Source organism: Platichthys flesus, chromosome 12 (assembly GCF_949316205.1).
Source record: "Platichthys flesus chromosome 12, fPlaFle2.1, whole genome shotgun sequence".
Taxonomy (NCBI): Eukaryota; Metazoa; Chordata; class Actinopteri; order Pleuronectiformes; family Pleuronectidae; genus Platichthys; species Platichthys flesus.
This window is the reverse complement of record NC_084956.1, coordinates 14,338,530-14,353,520: the sequence shown is the minus strand read 5'-3', so window position 1 is coordinate 14,353,520 and position 14,991 is coordinate 14,338,530. Positions and strand designations below refer to the sequence as shown.

At 42.4% G+C, this 14,991-nt stretch overlaps 1 protein-coding gene across 2 annotated transcripts in view; it reads left to right on the top strand.

The window, feature by feature from the left end:
• The window catches only part of mcu (mitochondrial calcium uniporter), a 58,877-nt gene that overhangs the window by 21,687 nt on the left and 22,199 nt on the right, over positions 1 to 14,991 (top strand). Inside the window, exon 2 of one of the 2 annotated variants that reach the window (XM_062400914.1) lies at positions 3,117 to 3,227. In XM_062400914.1, coding sequence (XP_062256898.1) covers positions 3,117 to 3,227 — 111 coding nt within the window. Of the gene's footprint in view, positions 1 to 3,113; positions 3,228 to 14,991 lie in introns of both variants that reach the window. The other variant, XM_062400913.1, reaches the window with a different exon arrangement.

Below are 14,991 nucleotides of genomic sequence, written 5' to 3'. Positions count from 1 at the left end.
AGGGACTTGAGCAGCTGCAGTCTTTTTGTATCAGAGGAATAGAGTGGAGTACTTTCTCTATGATCACGCCCCATTTGTTGTTGCTGGTATCTAGAGCGAGCAGCTGTTTTCTCCCCTGGCAATCTAATCAACAGAAATAGACGGTGCCTTTCCTCAGTGGACCGGAGGCCCTGTGGTGCGCAGAGGTCACAGCTACTTCTTTAAGAAACTACTCCTATAAACCAGTGCAGATGGTGGGATGTGTTTAGAAGAACAATTAGTCTTATTTTGATTCGTCCAAAATAAATCTTGGCCAAGATGAGCCTTTCGCACACATATTGGTAACGGCTTATGTTTGCCAATTATGTTTACATGTATGGATAGCAATTGGTAAGGACTTCTTAAAAAAATATTATCAATCAACCCGATTGGTTTCGCGAATTATTTTGCTCTCTGTTATTGTTGTTGATAACAGAGAGCTTAAGTCTCCTGGAATGAATAATTTCCAACAGCAACATTTTCAGTTTCCAGTAAGGCTGTGCCATATCATACCATTCACGACAATGGCATTAAATCTTTTTTGTTTTTATAGCAACATACATTTCTGTCTGTTCCACTGTGAGTCTGTTCCTCTGTGCGTCTGTGCTTACAGTATTGAGAAGTCCTGTGAGCTTAACTATCCTCTTTCAAAGGGTTAGGTGGACACTTTTAATAGTCTTTGGAGTCTCACACACGGCCACTCCTCTGAGCCGACGCCTGACTTGTATTGATAAGGAAGAGTGGAATAATCCTGTTGCAACATGCTATCTGAGTACCAAGGTCCATTGCCTGTCTAAATGTCGAGGTCCTACTGCGATATCAGCTTTAGTGCACATTCTTTTATTGGACTATGGGTGTGGTCAGCTGGTGATATTGGACCCTTGTGGGGCTAATAGGCTGCTCCAGTCTGTGGTGAACAGACTGTGTCAAAAATAATTGTGGGGAATGGAAAGTCTGTTTCATTAGCTGTCCTCAATAGACATTTTCTGCTTGCTTGTAGTTGTGTAACCCAAGAATTGGAGTCATAAAATATTTTTTTCATCATAGCTGGTTATATATTACCTCTCCATCAGGGCCAGTGCTTTAGCCTAACTGGTCCTTAACCCTCTGCAGGTCTGAAAATCATGAATGAAATGGAATTTATTTATTTTAGAGAAGCTACAGACCTAATTTACCAAATGTAAAGATATATTGGGGTTGGGGCAGAATCCAACCCGTGTCCTAGCTAGTAATGTAATTAACCAAGTCTGAAAGTCGTTAATGGAAAGGTAATCGTGTGTGTAATAAGATGTAGAGGAGGAAGGTATTAAGCAGTCAGCAGATTGGAGCCATGATCACAGAAAGGACACAGCAGTTATGTCATTAAAGACATACCAGTGCTTCTCATGCTGGCCACCTTATTATAGGCTTTCTCAAAGATTACCATTGATTAATTAAGGTAAAGTTTACATTTACTGGAGCGGTGGCTCGGTGGTTAGCTGTGTCGTGTCACTGCTGGAATCCACCAGCCACAAGGGGCGTCCTCTGTGTGGGTGTTTGCATGTTCTCCTCATGTCCGTGTGGGCTTCCCCCAACAGTTCCAACACATGCAGCCTTGTTGAACTGGTGCTTTTAAGTGTTTGATTATATAATACAAATAGTCAGTCAATAACCTGTTTTTAAAACAATATATGTTGTGTGTATATATATTAATCCTGTGACCTCTCCTTGATGTACTGTGCCTCTTGTGGTGCCTCTTGCCCAATGCATGCTTTCCTGCATCCAACCATTAGGCACACTCCAACATCGAATGGGTTCTTTCTTTAGCCATGGCCAACATTTTAACTCTTAAACTCTTTAACTCTTTTATGTATGTTTTTTATGTTTTTGTGTAATCCTGCTTTTTATCAAGATCATGAATTATTCTCTTGAGAAAAGGTTGCAAAACTAATGTAACAAAACAAAAAAGTATAAAAATCTAGCTCAAATACAGTCATGTGCTACACAAGAGCATCTGCAAAAGTTTGAAGTTAAGGATGAAACAATAAAACTTATTTTTTCCATCTGCCGATTTTCAAACTCAGTTAATCATGTCTTGCCCGAGGTCTTAATGGCTCTGCTCCTAACTGTTTCATTTGTCACTGTAGCCTATTAACTGTGCCGGTGAAGGTGAACGATTTTGAAAACGTAATCTTCATGTCTGACCTTTGTGGCTTCTTCAAATCTTATATTGTCAAGGTGCCTGTGATGAGACCCTCCCCTGTGAGCTAAACAAGTGCATACAGTATACTGGGGTCTAATACAAGTTGTTAATGTGGTGCACTGGTTTTTGTTCAGTGTGCACGGTCAAGGTACTCTGAGTGTTTATAATGGAAGAGTCTACCACTTTATCTCCATCTAATCTTTCCTTGGCCCTGGGAGGCAGGGAATATCTGAGTGCACACTAACTTTGAAGGTGAAAGTATTTTAGGCAATCCAGTCTACCGTGACCTGTGCCATGCACCTGCCTACACACACACACACACACACACACACACACACACACACACTAGAACAAGCACATAAAAGGTTGCATCCACACACATCAGATCAACAATATATTTTTCTCTTTTTCCTCCACCATGATTACAGTCAGTTTGTGATAACCAAACAGTGGTGTAGTAGATGGTTGAATAAGCTTGCTGCTGATCTTGGTAGAGGTGTGGAGCAGCAGCAGCAGGCTGGTCAGCTCTTTCATCAGCGATTGACTTGTGCAGCAGCAGAGGCCGCCTCACATATCTTCCCCCCCCCCAGCGCACGGCATGGAGGATTTCCCATAATTTGCAGGGTCTTGCAGGCACGGCTCCGACCACAAGGTGTGTTTGAATTGCTGCACAGAGGAAACTGGCCTGTTTTTAAAGGGGAATAGAAAATAAAACACAATCACCACTTTCATGCCTCATTATTTTAAGCCCCTTTCTGGCTCATAGGAATGTACTGTCTGTCCTATTGGTGGCTGTTAAATGCCGTTTTCCAATTTTGCACTGCGATATCCCTAACACTTTGTTTCCAATCTAACCCTAATGATGATGTGCTCTAACCTGACGTGTGTCTGTTTGTGTGTGTGTGTTCTCCAGCAGGACCTACTGTCTGCTCCTCTCAGCCGTCAGATTGTCAGGAGAGCACATGGCCTACGATCAGCACCCCACTCCACACTCTTCACCCAGCCTCCCACGGCCCTGTCTCCACAGGTTGGTGTGACTGCGAGTGTGTATATCTGAGAGGATTCGAAAATGATGGATTCATTTTTCAAATGTTTCATTTGTGCAATATTGATTTCTTTGCCGAACGGCCTCAGAACTAGATCCATATTTATAAGCTCAGATGCCATATGAATCCAAAGCTAATATGTTTGTATGTAGCTTAATGTATAGCCAGCGGCGACTGTCGGCCTCCTTCATTACCCAAATGCAGTCTTAAAAGTCAACTTGTTTTGGATATATCAGATCGATACCAGCCTACTAACTATTGGCAGTCAGTGTAACCTGCATAATTGTAGCTTGAAACTCCCAACTACTATTAGAATGTCAGAAGCAACTATTAGTTTTATTCCCTTGTGATCTTTTTAAAAGGTACAAAAATAAAACAGTGCTTAACCTCACATATAAATTTGAATATCTTCTGTTGGCAGCCTCAGTTGAGATGTGTTTGTCTACTGATATCCACTAATAAAAACCCCTGTCATCCAATTCCCAATTGTCAACCCTAGCTACTTCCTGTTTTGAACCACAGTTATCTGTTGTTGTCTCTATTATTTTCAGTTTACCGGTGATTAACATGCAAGAGAATCCTTAGTGAGGTCACTGGACGGCAGCCGTTTGATGAAGCCAAATCTATTCAAATGTATTCCAACAGCCTCCCTGTTCAAAAGCAAGAGCCTTGATTCGCTGTTGTTTACATGAAATGGTGTGTTTGCGCGGGCACATGAAGCCAGTTCTACCACCGAACCGTCAAATATGCATTTGGAATTATGCGAATGAAGGGTATCATGTAAAACTGAAAAATAAGCTGTTTGAGTGGATTTGGTGTGAAAGAAAATGTATTAAAAGCAATGGCCCCAAGTCCTTTCACCACAACACGTGTGTGTGTGTGTGTGTGTGTGTGTGTGTGTGTGTGTGTGTGTGTGTGTGTGTGTGTGTGTGTGTGTGTGTGTGTGTGTGTGTGTGTGTGTGTGTGTGTGTGTGTGTGTGTGTGTGTGTGTGTGTGTGTGTGTGTGTGTGTGTGTGTGTGTGTGTGTGTGCGTGCGTGCGTGCGTGCGTGCGTGCGTGCGTGCGTGCGTGCGTGCGTGCGTGCGTGCGTGCGTGCGTGCGTGCGTGCGTGCGTGCGTGCGTGCGTGCGTGCGTGCGTGCGTGCGTGCGTGCGTGCGTGCGTGCGTGCGTGCGTGCGTGCGTGCGTGCGTGCGTGCGTGCGTGCGAGAAATACAAACCTAATAGCTATGCTTGTACGCCAAAAACATTTACAAGTAGTGCCAGAGAGAGTTAACATTATCTCAGTTGAGTCATGTTAGCTATCATAATATACTTAATCGACTGGCAGATGTTGCAAGCACTAGCTACACAGCCTGGCATTGAACGCCCTGAGCCTGAATTTGGTTGTCTGACAAAATAAAAGATGACTCTGGGTTACTGTGCTTTGCCGCGCCCATTTGGGCATAGGAATTTCTTCCTAAGTTATTCGTTTGATTGACTGTGGCCATCTGTTTTTGGATCCCGCCAGATTTGTCTCATTGTCTGTTTCTGCAGTGTTGTACATATTCTTGAAGGTCATGTTGTATTTGTTGTGATACGTAACAGAAGAACCTTGTAATGCTGACAAATCGAACGTCATCATAGAGCAGACCTGGAATCTGCAGTCACATTCTTATTCCAAGATTTATGATGAATTGCATCCCTGCCCACACTGCTATGGATACCTTGCAAAACTTTTGTGTGTGTGTGTGTGTGTGTGTGTGTGTGTGTGTGTGTGTGTGTGTGTGTGTGTGTGTGTGTGTGTGTGTGTATGAGGCTCTCGTCCACATACAAACAGAGTTTTAAGTCAGAGAGATGTACGATTTTCCAAACCCCTTTATTGTTATTGTTTCTGTGTTATCTCTATTGTCTGCATGTTTGCATACATACAAATTGGCAGCTAAGTTTGCATCACTGCACCACACTACCGGTATTCACAGGTGTCTGCGTCTCCCAATATTACTTGGGCCTGAGCTCAACAAGCATGATCACAATTTTCTCTTCTGGTATTTTATGTATTGTTTATCGATACATACTTTATTGCCGCCTACTGGCATTAATGTTTGAGCGTAGGTAGTTATTGTGTTCTTGTGTGGAGAGGAGACATTTAGTAAAATGAGTGTTGTGTGGATGGAGATGCTCTTACTGCAGTAGTGTTGACAAGGGCTGAAGTTTACAGTAAATGTTTGGCCTGAAGTTGCATTTGAAACAGTGAAGGTGATTTTGATGAAAACCTAATCTTCATCAATCTTCACTTCTGACAAAATTATGCAATTTAGGCTTGATATTTGATATATTTATTTATTTTATTAATTTAGAAATTAGAGAGAAATTGAAAATGAGTTAAGAAAATTAGCATTATTTTGTTCTGTAAGGACATATGACAGGTTGCATGTAAAAAGGTACACATTCATATCAGAGTCTTTTCACATACGTGTGAGTTTAGTCTCCTCCTACATGGTGGCTCTTGAGAATCAGAACAAGACAGTCACACTGTTCTCAGCTCAAGGTGTCGTTTCAGTGTCCTTCCAGCGGAACATAACGTCCAGTCATAAGATCTGGCACAACGACTCGTCTTCGTCCTTCATCGCCGCCCCAACTTGATTCTTCCTCAGACATCAACTCTTTGCACTTGGTATTCCTGTGAGAAACGTCCAGCTCGAATCCAATAAAGGAGACGCATTATGTTAAAAAGATCAGCTCAAGGTTAAGTGTGTATATTTTTCAACCGGAAATGCGCTTGGCTCACCAACAAGCTTGCTGGGGATGAACATTTTATGAGGAGAACAGGATATTTGTTCCTTGAGTGCTTGCAATCCTCCTGCCGTGCATTAGCTCGTCTCGGCTTCTTTCTATGTTCGTGTGTACTCTGTGGTTTACGTGCATGGGAGCAAGTGTGTGCTCAGTGCGCTTTGATTGTGTTAGTGCGTGTGCGTTTATGTGTCATTGGGTTGCATGAAATGGAGAAGGCCAGGCGTACGTTTGCACAGGGTGGGGGTGGTGGTTGTACAATGAAAAATGAGCAGAGGCTTCCCTCGGACTGTGTTTACATTTTACTGCAGCGGGCCGCTCTGAGAGGCAGTGAAAGGAGGGTTGGGGGAATGAGTGTAGAGGAAATGCATATAATACGGGCCATGGGTCGTCCTAGCAAGATCATGTTTACATGGGGGTGAAGCAACTGAGCTGAGAGCCAGTCGATAGTCACGAGTGTCCCAGTCCCTGCCATGTAGCATCCGGAGGCAGAGTTGTTTAGAGGCCAAGGGAGGGGGGGGGGGGGGGGCGAGGGCGGCTCAGCAGGGTTTGCTCTGCCAGGGTTTCTCCTCTCCCAGGTAGGCCGAGGAGCATTCTGTCATAACCACAGCACGACGAGCGGTGACGACGAAACCGATATTTTGGAAGATTTCACACGAGGTTGCCGAGACTTGTCGCCTCTAAACGGGCCACACTGCGATATGTGACACTTATCGCAGTACTTTTCATCTCATTGACATCTCCCTCCCTCACTTCTGCATTGCTGCAGTACAGGCACTTGTCTCCTACTTAGCTAAGCCAGCACTCCCTCCCTTTCTCCCCTCCTCGCTCTGTGGTTCCTTGGCATCCATCAGTTTAGCTGCAGCTTCCCACAAGGCCTGCTGGGTCATGCCTACACACACACACACACACACACGCACACACACACACACAAACACACACTCATAACACACAAGCAAACACACACACCAGCACCCTTCTCAGCAGCACTGTTCATGCATGGACCTCTCGACCCATCTGCGCCTCAGCTTCTACAGATGGGAGCCGTGGCGATGTGGAGAAGTTGTCAAATGTCATGCTGAAGGATGAAGAGAGGAATCTAAATGGGGGGGAAACAAGATGCTGGCTCCTCATTAGAAATTCATGCAGTTTAAACTGCGGGGTACCCTGGTGGATGGACTGAAGATAACATTGACAGAACTAAATGAGGAAAAATTGTCATGGGAGTTGGTAAAGATTTATTATCAAAGAAGGGGCAGGGAAGGTGGTTTCAACTGCAGTCTGCAGTAAGTAGTCTGAAGCAAGTCTCCCTTGACAGGCACTTTGAACCTGTTCCCTTTCTCATGTCTTCAGAAAGCCTGTCCATGTCAAGATGATCCCTTCTTCTTCCTGAGAAAGAATCCACCCTGACATGTAGCATTTCTCTTAAAGAGCAGACACAGATAAGTAAAGAAAGAACAATGTTAGCTTTCCAGTGTTTATTGTCAGTAATCTATGCTCTCCCGGCACACATTGTTTAATCTTTGGCAGGTGGATGTAGTTCAAGAGCAGAGTCAGCCGCTTTGTGCAAACAGCTCAGTGCACAGGCGAGGAGGTGAGGATTTTTAGGATGGAAAATTTCTCAAAAGAATGGCTGCTGTTTTCTCCAGGAAGAGAGCCATGGCAATTCTATTTAAATGAAACATTGAACTTCAACTGCCCAAGCAGAAGTAACAAACACCTTTTACCCCTCGAACGTTTTTTTTGTTCTAATGTAAACGTTTCCTGCAGAGTGCCTCTCTCTCTCTTTCTGCACGTTTCCATCGCTTCTTTTCCTTTTATGGAGTCAGGTCAGGAAGAGTTTGTGCCCTGTCTTCCATATACACTGATTGACTGTAAACACTGTGGGAGAGAACCTGTCTTGTTTGTAATGTGGCCACAAAGTTCAGAGATTCTCTTAACTGAAAACATTTCGCTTGACTAAAAAGGCTTTAGTCAAGTGAAAAAAAACACCCTGTGTTTTATATATCCACTCTGATCGAATCAGCAGCTATTCTTCTTTTTATATTGCTATGTAACATCCTGTCTTTTCCCTCTTTTCATTCTCTGAAACAAGGTTTTCAAGTTTTAAGAGGTTTCCAAACTGAGGCGCTACTCCCTGGGGAGTAGAAGAGGAGGCACAGATAGTGTGTGACATTAATTGCCACAATTTGAGTCAAACGTCGCACTTCTTCTCTGAGTCACAACTCTGCCAATTCGGCTCAAACAGGCAGAAGATCGTATATTTAGATTAAGTGTGTCTTACACTTGTTGAAACATCATTATCTACAATGTCAGTTGCGAATAAACCTCTATAAATCAGCTCGGAAACTGTAAAAACCAAAGTCTCTTCTTATAACCCCAGAACTTGCCTTAGAATAATAACATTTGTACTTTTTCTTTTTAGTTGTAGTGATGATTTATATTTATAGGAACATTGCAAAGAGAACAATAATATGGACCTTTATCAAACCTGAAAGAAATTCTTTTGCCAGGTCCTGCTCCAATGTTTTAACAACAAAGATTATACTAGTATATAAAAGAGTAAGTAAATAAGTGCAAAAATATATGTAAAAAGTGTAATAATGCGAAAGAGAGGACCAGTGCTTGAATAAGTAATGATAAAAGTGACTATTAGCAGAAGGAAGTATTCAAGTCACTAAAACAGAGATATAACGTGCAGATATACAAAGAATCAGGTAAAAAGGAGCGTCTGAGAAACCAAGAGGTCACAACTTACTTCGCTACTTCATGCCCACTCTTGCTTTGTGCTTATCATTAGGTTGGGTGGTGATTGATGTTTGTGGAGAGTGAATAATTTGACGAAAATGTAAGAGATTAGCTTGTATTGTTAAATGCCTCACAGAGGGAGCTCACAATGTTCTCGGTATTTGTGTGATTGTTGATATACAGTTTATAACCTCCTACTAGCCCAGCATGCTTGTTGGAGCATTTGTAGTCGTTTTGTATTCTCGCCTGGAAGGAGATTTTTATAAAAACAAAGCGGAAAATATCTGATCACAAGTCCTTTCTCACACCTCAGCTGTACCTGTTGAAGGAAACACTGAACCCGAGTGATTATTATTATAACCATGTCACAGCAAACACACCCTCGGACATCTGACATGCGAGTTACGACACAGCTCGTATATCTCTTCCTAACCTCAGGCAGGTTTCCACTGGAAATTGAGACCGGCCTAAAATTACATATACGTAATTAAAATTTAAAGGTTGCGTAACCGCTTCTCTATTTGAATGAGCGATGTGTAAAAAGAAATCATGTATGATATCAGAGCGGATAAAAGCTGGACAGAGCTGATGGTTTCATGCCCCTTTGAACCTTTTAGTTTTCTTTATCTTTCATGGGTGGAAGAAAGACAGAAGACGAGGAGGAATAAATGAGGAAACACACAGTTGATACACTTCTACAACCGGTTTTCCATCTCTTTGTTAACAATATTACACAACAGGAGTTAACAGGATTTTTTTTTCACCCTCCACATACATCAATCACCTTGTTGTACCTCAACGTCTAAACCACGAACAAAACTTGTTTTGGTTTCATTAACTTGGCTTTTAATTATGATGTTGCCGAGCACATTCTTATGCCATTGTCTGTTTTGATCGCTACGTCTGATTTCAAGTGTCATTTGTCTGCTGATGTGGGGAGAACGATCCTCCTAATCCAACCGGTTATTCCTTCAGAGCACGATCGGCTTAGGCTTAGGAACGCTCGAAACTACCTGTGAGGCTCAGATAGCATTTCTGTGTTTAATTACATTATTGATCTGTTGGTGTGTGTGATATGACAGCCTTCTCAGACTTTGATTAAATGAAATATCGGTGAAAGGAGATCTGGATTGTATATTGGATTCCAATGTTGTTTAGATGTTGAATGTGGGAGAAGGCATATAAAAGCATGTGTACGGACAAACTGACCGAAATTAAGTCCGACATTTTTTTGTCCGGATCCAATTACAGTAATTGGTATCATTTTTGGATTTTTCAATCCATCAGACCAATGGCAGGAAGTTAAATGAGCATTAAACAATTTGAAGAAAGAGGAGAGAAATCGGCTCACGGTACTGCTCGGAGTTGATATCACACAGCGACGTCCGATGCACGACCATAACGTTTCGGTGTCTGGTATTGGTCGAGCTGCCATGAACATGATGTCCACAGGACATCGGTTGTTATAACCTCTTTCGTCCACTCTCTCAATTACAATGTGAAACCAAAACTAGCGGAATCAAATGTAAACAATCTTACACAACAACAACTTGCAGTTAAACTTCATGTAAAGAGTTTTGTTATAACTTATGTAATGTGTGTTATCAGTTGTTATCAGTCGCTGCGTTCCTTTACTAAACAAACTCAGTGCTTTGCTTTTCTTGATCAAATAATCAATATAAAAACTGCTGATTTAGTTGTCCAGGACATTAATTGACAGTTTCCGCCCCTCGGTTTCCTGTATGATCAAACCCATTGATTTTGTTTACACCTTAAACCATGATTGAGTGTAACCAACCATACGTTTAGCAACTCATCATCACTTTGTAAAAGTCATTGTCTGAAAAGAACAAATTGAAATGAATGATCAACTGGATCTGGTGGATTGACTTTAAAGTCCTCACTCAGGTCCTCTTACACTTGTTGTTGAGTCTTGCTTGCTGGACAGTACAGTTTGTGCTGAATTTCAGGAGTTTCGCAGCTTTTAGTTTCCAGATAAAACTGATATTGACATTAGATACAACATTATCAGTATCAATATACTGTTGAATAATCTACAATTAATTTTATCAGTAATGTTTTTTTTGTTCTTAATGACGGATAAAGAAAATCAAGAGCTTAATTTTAATTATTAACAAATATGGTCATTCATAGCCGTCCTTGTCAACCGTCTGACCTTCTTAAGCCATATATAATTTATTGGAGCAAAGGAATGATGTTCAAGGCTTATGATTTCTGATTAGTGCAACTAATCACTATAAATTCACATGTAGAGCTAATGGCATCTATGCAGTATAGTCAACTATCAGATGTTTATTGGCATCATTTATTTTTATTTCACCTTGTAAACGAATAGCGTATTCCACACTCAGCTGTGTTATTTCCCTTTTGCTTTGTGAAGGTCTTGTTATTGTCTTCACGGATAAGCTGTAAAAAATGAAATGTATATCAGTAAATAGCTTTTTGAAGAAAATGCATCAATCAAAATACTTTGTTCCAATTAGCATTCACGGTCAAGCCGGTGCCGTGCTGTGTCTGGCAGCTTGTCAGAGGTGACGCCGTGAGGCTCTGCTTTCAGACAGACGCCTCGTTTGCATGTCATCCTTTGAAATAAAACAACACGTATGTTATTCAGAATTCTCGCTAAACGGAACATGATGTCTTCTGTTTCAAGGTAACTTAACCACTTGAATAATCTTGGTAGCATAACCACGGGAACAAAGCAGAGCTGCAGTGGTTAGTCTGCTGTGGGAGGAGATGTGATGGAGAGACCTGGGTGCCTTTACCTGAGCTCATGTGCCAAAATCTGAGCTGAGGGGGAGAGGGAAATAGGCAGGAACAATGGCAGCGGGGTGTCGCGCCGTGGAGGAGGCCCTCGAGAAAGATGGGAGAGTCAAATCACATTCACACTGGGACTGAGGAAGAATGACGGCACAATGAAGATGAGGATTAAGATATTTTGAAAGGGGTAACAAGGTCAGAGAGATATGTAGACGAGTCATTGTCGGAGTATTACGGAGGCGGACTGTCTCTCTTTAGTTTTGGGTCAAGATGTCATTTGGGGGAGAAGAAAGGGCAGAGATGAGAGGAGGAGCAGGAGGCGAGATTAGAGGACGGGCACGTTCTTTAACAAAGTCATCATCAGCCATGCAGCCTGATCCAATATTAATATCAGCTGACTTTGTGTGGTCTGCGGGTCAGGGGGGTGGGTTGTCATGACTCCAAGACTTGGTGGAGCAGGGAACGTCACATAACAGGGCGGGTGCGAGATTCCTCCCAGAACCCTTTGCGATCTGACGGCAGGGCTGTCTGCTCATTTGACTGCAGTGACTTCCATTCCCCCGGCCCTGCAGTTTGGCACAATGACAGACAGTTCACAGACTCTGCCCTTGTTCCTGCAGACTGAGTGAAAGCGAGCTTCTCCTCACCCGGCCCCCCCCCCCGGCACAGGATCTGTGAAATTTCGACGCCTGTTGTGACTGGCAAGGACGGAAGCTTTTGCTGTTATCAACAATCTGACAAACAGGACCCGAGACCGGCTGTCACTCTTATACAGTACCCTGCACTGAAGGGCAGCATTGTCATATTTTAACACTGACATGATTCTATTTTAATCAGGGCTGTGGAGACGGTTGTAGCTTTGCCCAACTGAGGTTTTAGCCTTGGTCCACAATTGACTTCATCTGTGCGTCCTCATTTAATATGAGATGTAAGGTGCAACTTGCCTGCAGGACAATTTGGTGAACTCTAAAAACTAGCACGGCTGGCAATGTGCTTCCATAACTCATTCATAACACCTCTTATTGTTAATTCAAGCCATCACCTTTGTCTCACAACTTTGTAGAAATGATGCCTCCTTTATTGATGCTGTTGGTATTAAAGTGGAAGGTCAGCATGCCTCATTAAGTTATGTTAGCTTATTCTCCAGCCTTCAGTTCCGTCTCCGGCAGTTTCCTGTGGTCCAAGGTTTTCATTCACATCTCTTGTGAAAAGTTTGATGCAAGCATTCATTTCAATTTTTGAGTGACTGGGTTAGGGGTGCTCTCACTGCACACGGCCACAGTCTCCAACCGTAGAGGCATAAAACTGCCGTAGCGGAGACGATTTCCACAGGCCAGCCAGCGAGTCACTGGAAAAGGCGGCTTCTGTCAGTTGTCAGTGCACGTTTGTTTGTTTTGGGGGCGTAGCTTTGATGAGAGGGCCGATGGGAGGGGGTCGGATGTATTAGTTTAGTAAGTTTTTCATTTTGTTGTCTGCACTTGCTTGCTTACCCAGGATTACCAACTTTAGTTATAAGAAAATAGTCCTGCCCACTATAATCACTTGAACTCCCTTAACAAATTTACAAAGAGACACACACACACACACACACACACACACACACACACACACACACACACACACAAACATAACCACACACACACAACCACACACACACACACACACACAAAATGTCATGGAGAGTGTATTTGGTTCCTTGGTCTTCTACAGTTTTTGATTCTACTTACCGATGACTAATATTTGTATGAATACTAAGAACATTTGTGATATTACCTCTTTAATGTTTTAAAAAAAATCATGAAAACATTTTTGTCTTCTTGGTTTTCCACACACTCACTGAGTGCAGCTTTCCTCGGTCATTAGTCAGTAGAAGTGGGACAATGCACTGATATTTCTTCAGATCTGTCTATTTTCTTTATTCCTTACATGTGCATGTCTTTTGCTTACGTAGAGCATTTCATAAAGAAAAAGCATATGTTACAGTGTGCTTAGTTCCCAACAATGTAGTATAAGCAACATTTTTTTTAGTTTTTGCTGTTGGAATTGTCTTACTGTGATTTATGTTCTACTCTATTTTGGCTATTTCCCGAAGGATAGACGCAAAAATACAAATTCAATTATTTGTGTATGAATGGATTGCTTTGGCTGGAGTTTATCTGTCAGAATGCGAAATTGAAGTCCTAAGTCAAAGTACTCTACACGGCGAGGCACCATAAATATAGGTTTTACTACGTCAGAGTGACACAGATCTGTGAGTATTGATTTAATGTTGCTGTGAAGGAACATTTATACTGCTTTGCCCTTAAAAAGTAAAAACATTTCTCTAGTTTTCACTCATTTTTTTCAAACTAACAGCTACCCTTTCAGCTACATTCATTTTTCTTTCCATTTACCTTTCATGTACTCAGACATTGCATACCTGCTCAGAAACCACCGCCAGGCACATAGTGTTGGTTCCCATGCCTTCCCTTTTGCTCTCCCACTGAAACACCTTGGTGTCAGGTCAAAGGAGCAGCTGGTTTCTGTAGGGGAGGCATATTGCGGTCTACACCCTCACTGGGAAGTGAAAGTGACTGTGGTGCTCAGTGGGGACCGGAAACGACTAAGCTGAGGAGATGACTAGTTTTGCATAAAGATTTTTGAAAGTCTATACACCTTTTTTAAATGTGACTTTAAGTATTGTTGCTTCAAACTAGAAAATCATCATCATCTGAGGCTATAAATCAACAGACTCCAGTGTTTCCCCCAGTAAATCTGTCAGTCAAGGTGGTAAGCAGGTGGCGGTGCTGTTGGCGCGGCGCGTAGCGGCGCGGCGAAAATTTTTGGGGGTATTTTGCTCAAAGATGCCAGTACGCATGAATGAAATAAACAACTGTTTATTTCAATATAAATAAACAACAGTAGGTACAAATGTTGTGGAAAACATGCAGACACTACAAAATAGGGTTTAAGCCGGTTTTTAAGAAAAATCAAGCTGCCTCTGAAGATGACAGTTTGTGATGTCGGATTCCGTTCAAATTAACCGCCTATTCATTGTGGACGGCAAGAAAAAAAAAGTTTTCGCGCATGCGCACCTGATTCTGTATGATTTAACATGTACGCAAATAAGCATCATTCTTTGTGCCTTTTTTACGTAAATGGTATGCCACATAAGCCTTTACGTTACATATCATTCATGGACCAATTAAAATCGAGATATTACTAGACATTTACGCAGCTTAAGGCCAATGTATGCTACTCCGAGTCCGTTGCGGACTGACGGACGGACGGAGCGGACGGACCCTTTTTGATTTATAGTTCTACGAGCCTTTTTGTTGTGAAAACAATTCACCGCCAGAACAGTAGATGGCGCAACTGAAGTCGAGCTTAGAGAAGCCTACCTCATGAGGTATATAGAAGAAGTCCACGCTGGTTTATTTACGTCCTCCCGGCTCCTCACACACAGTGA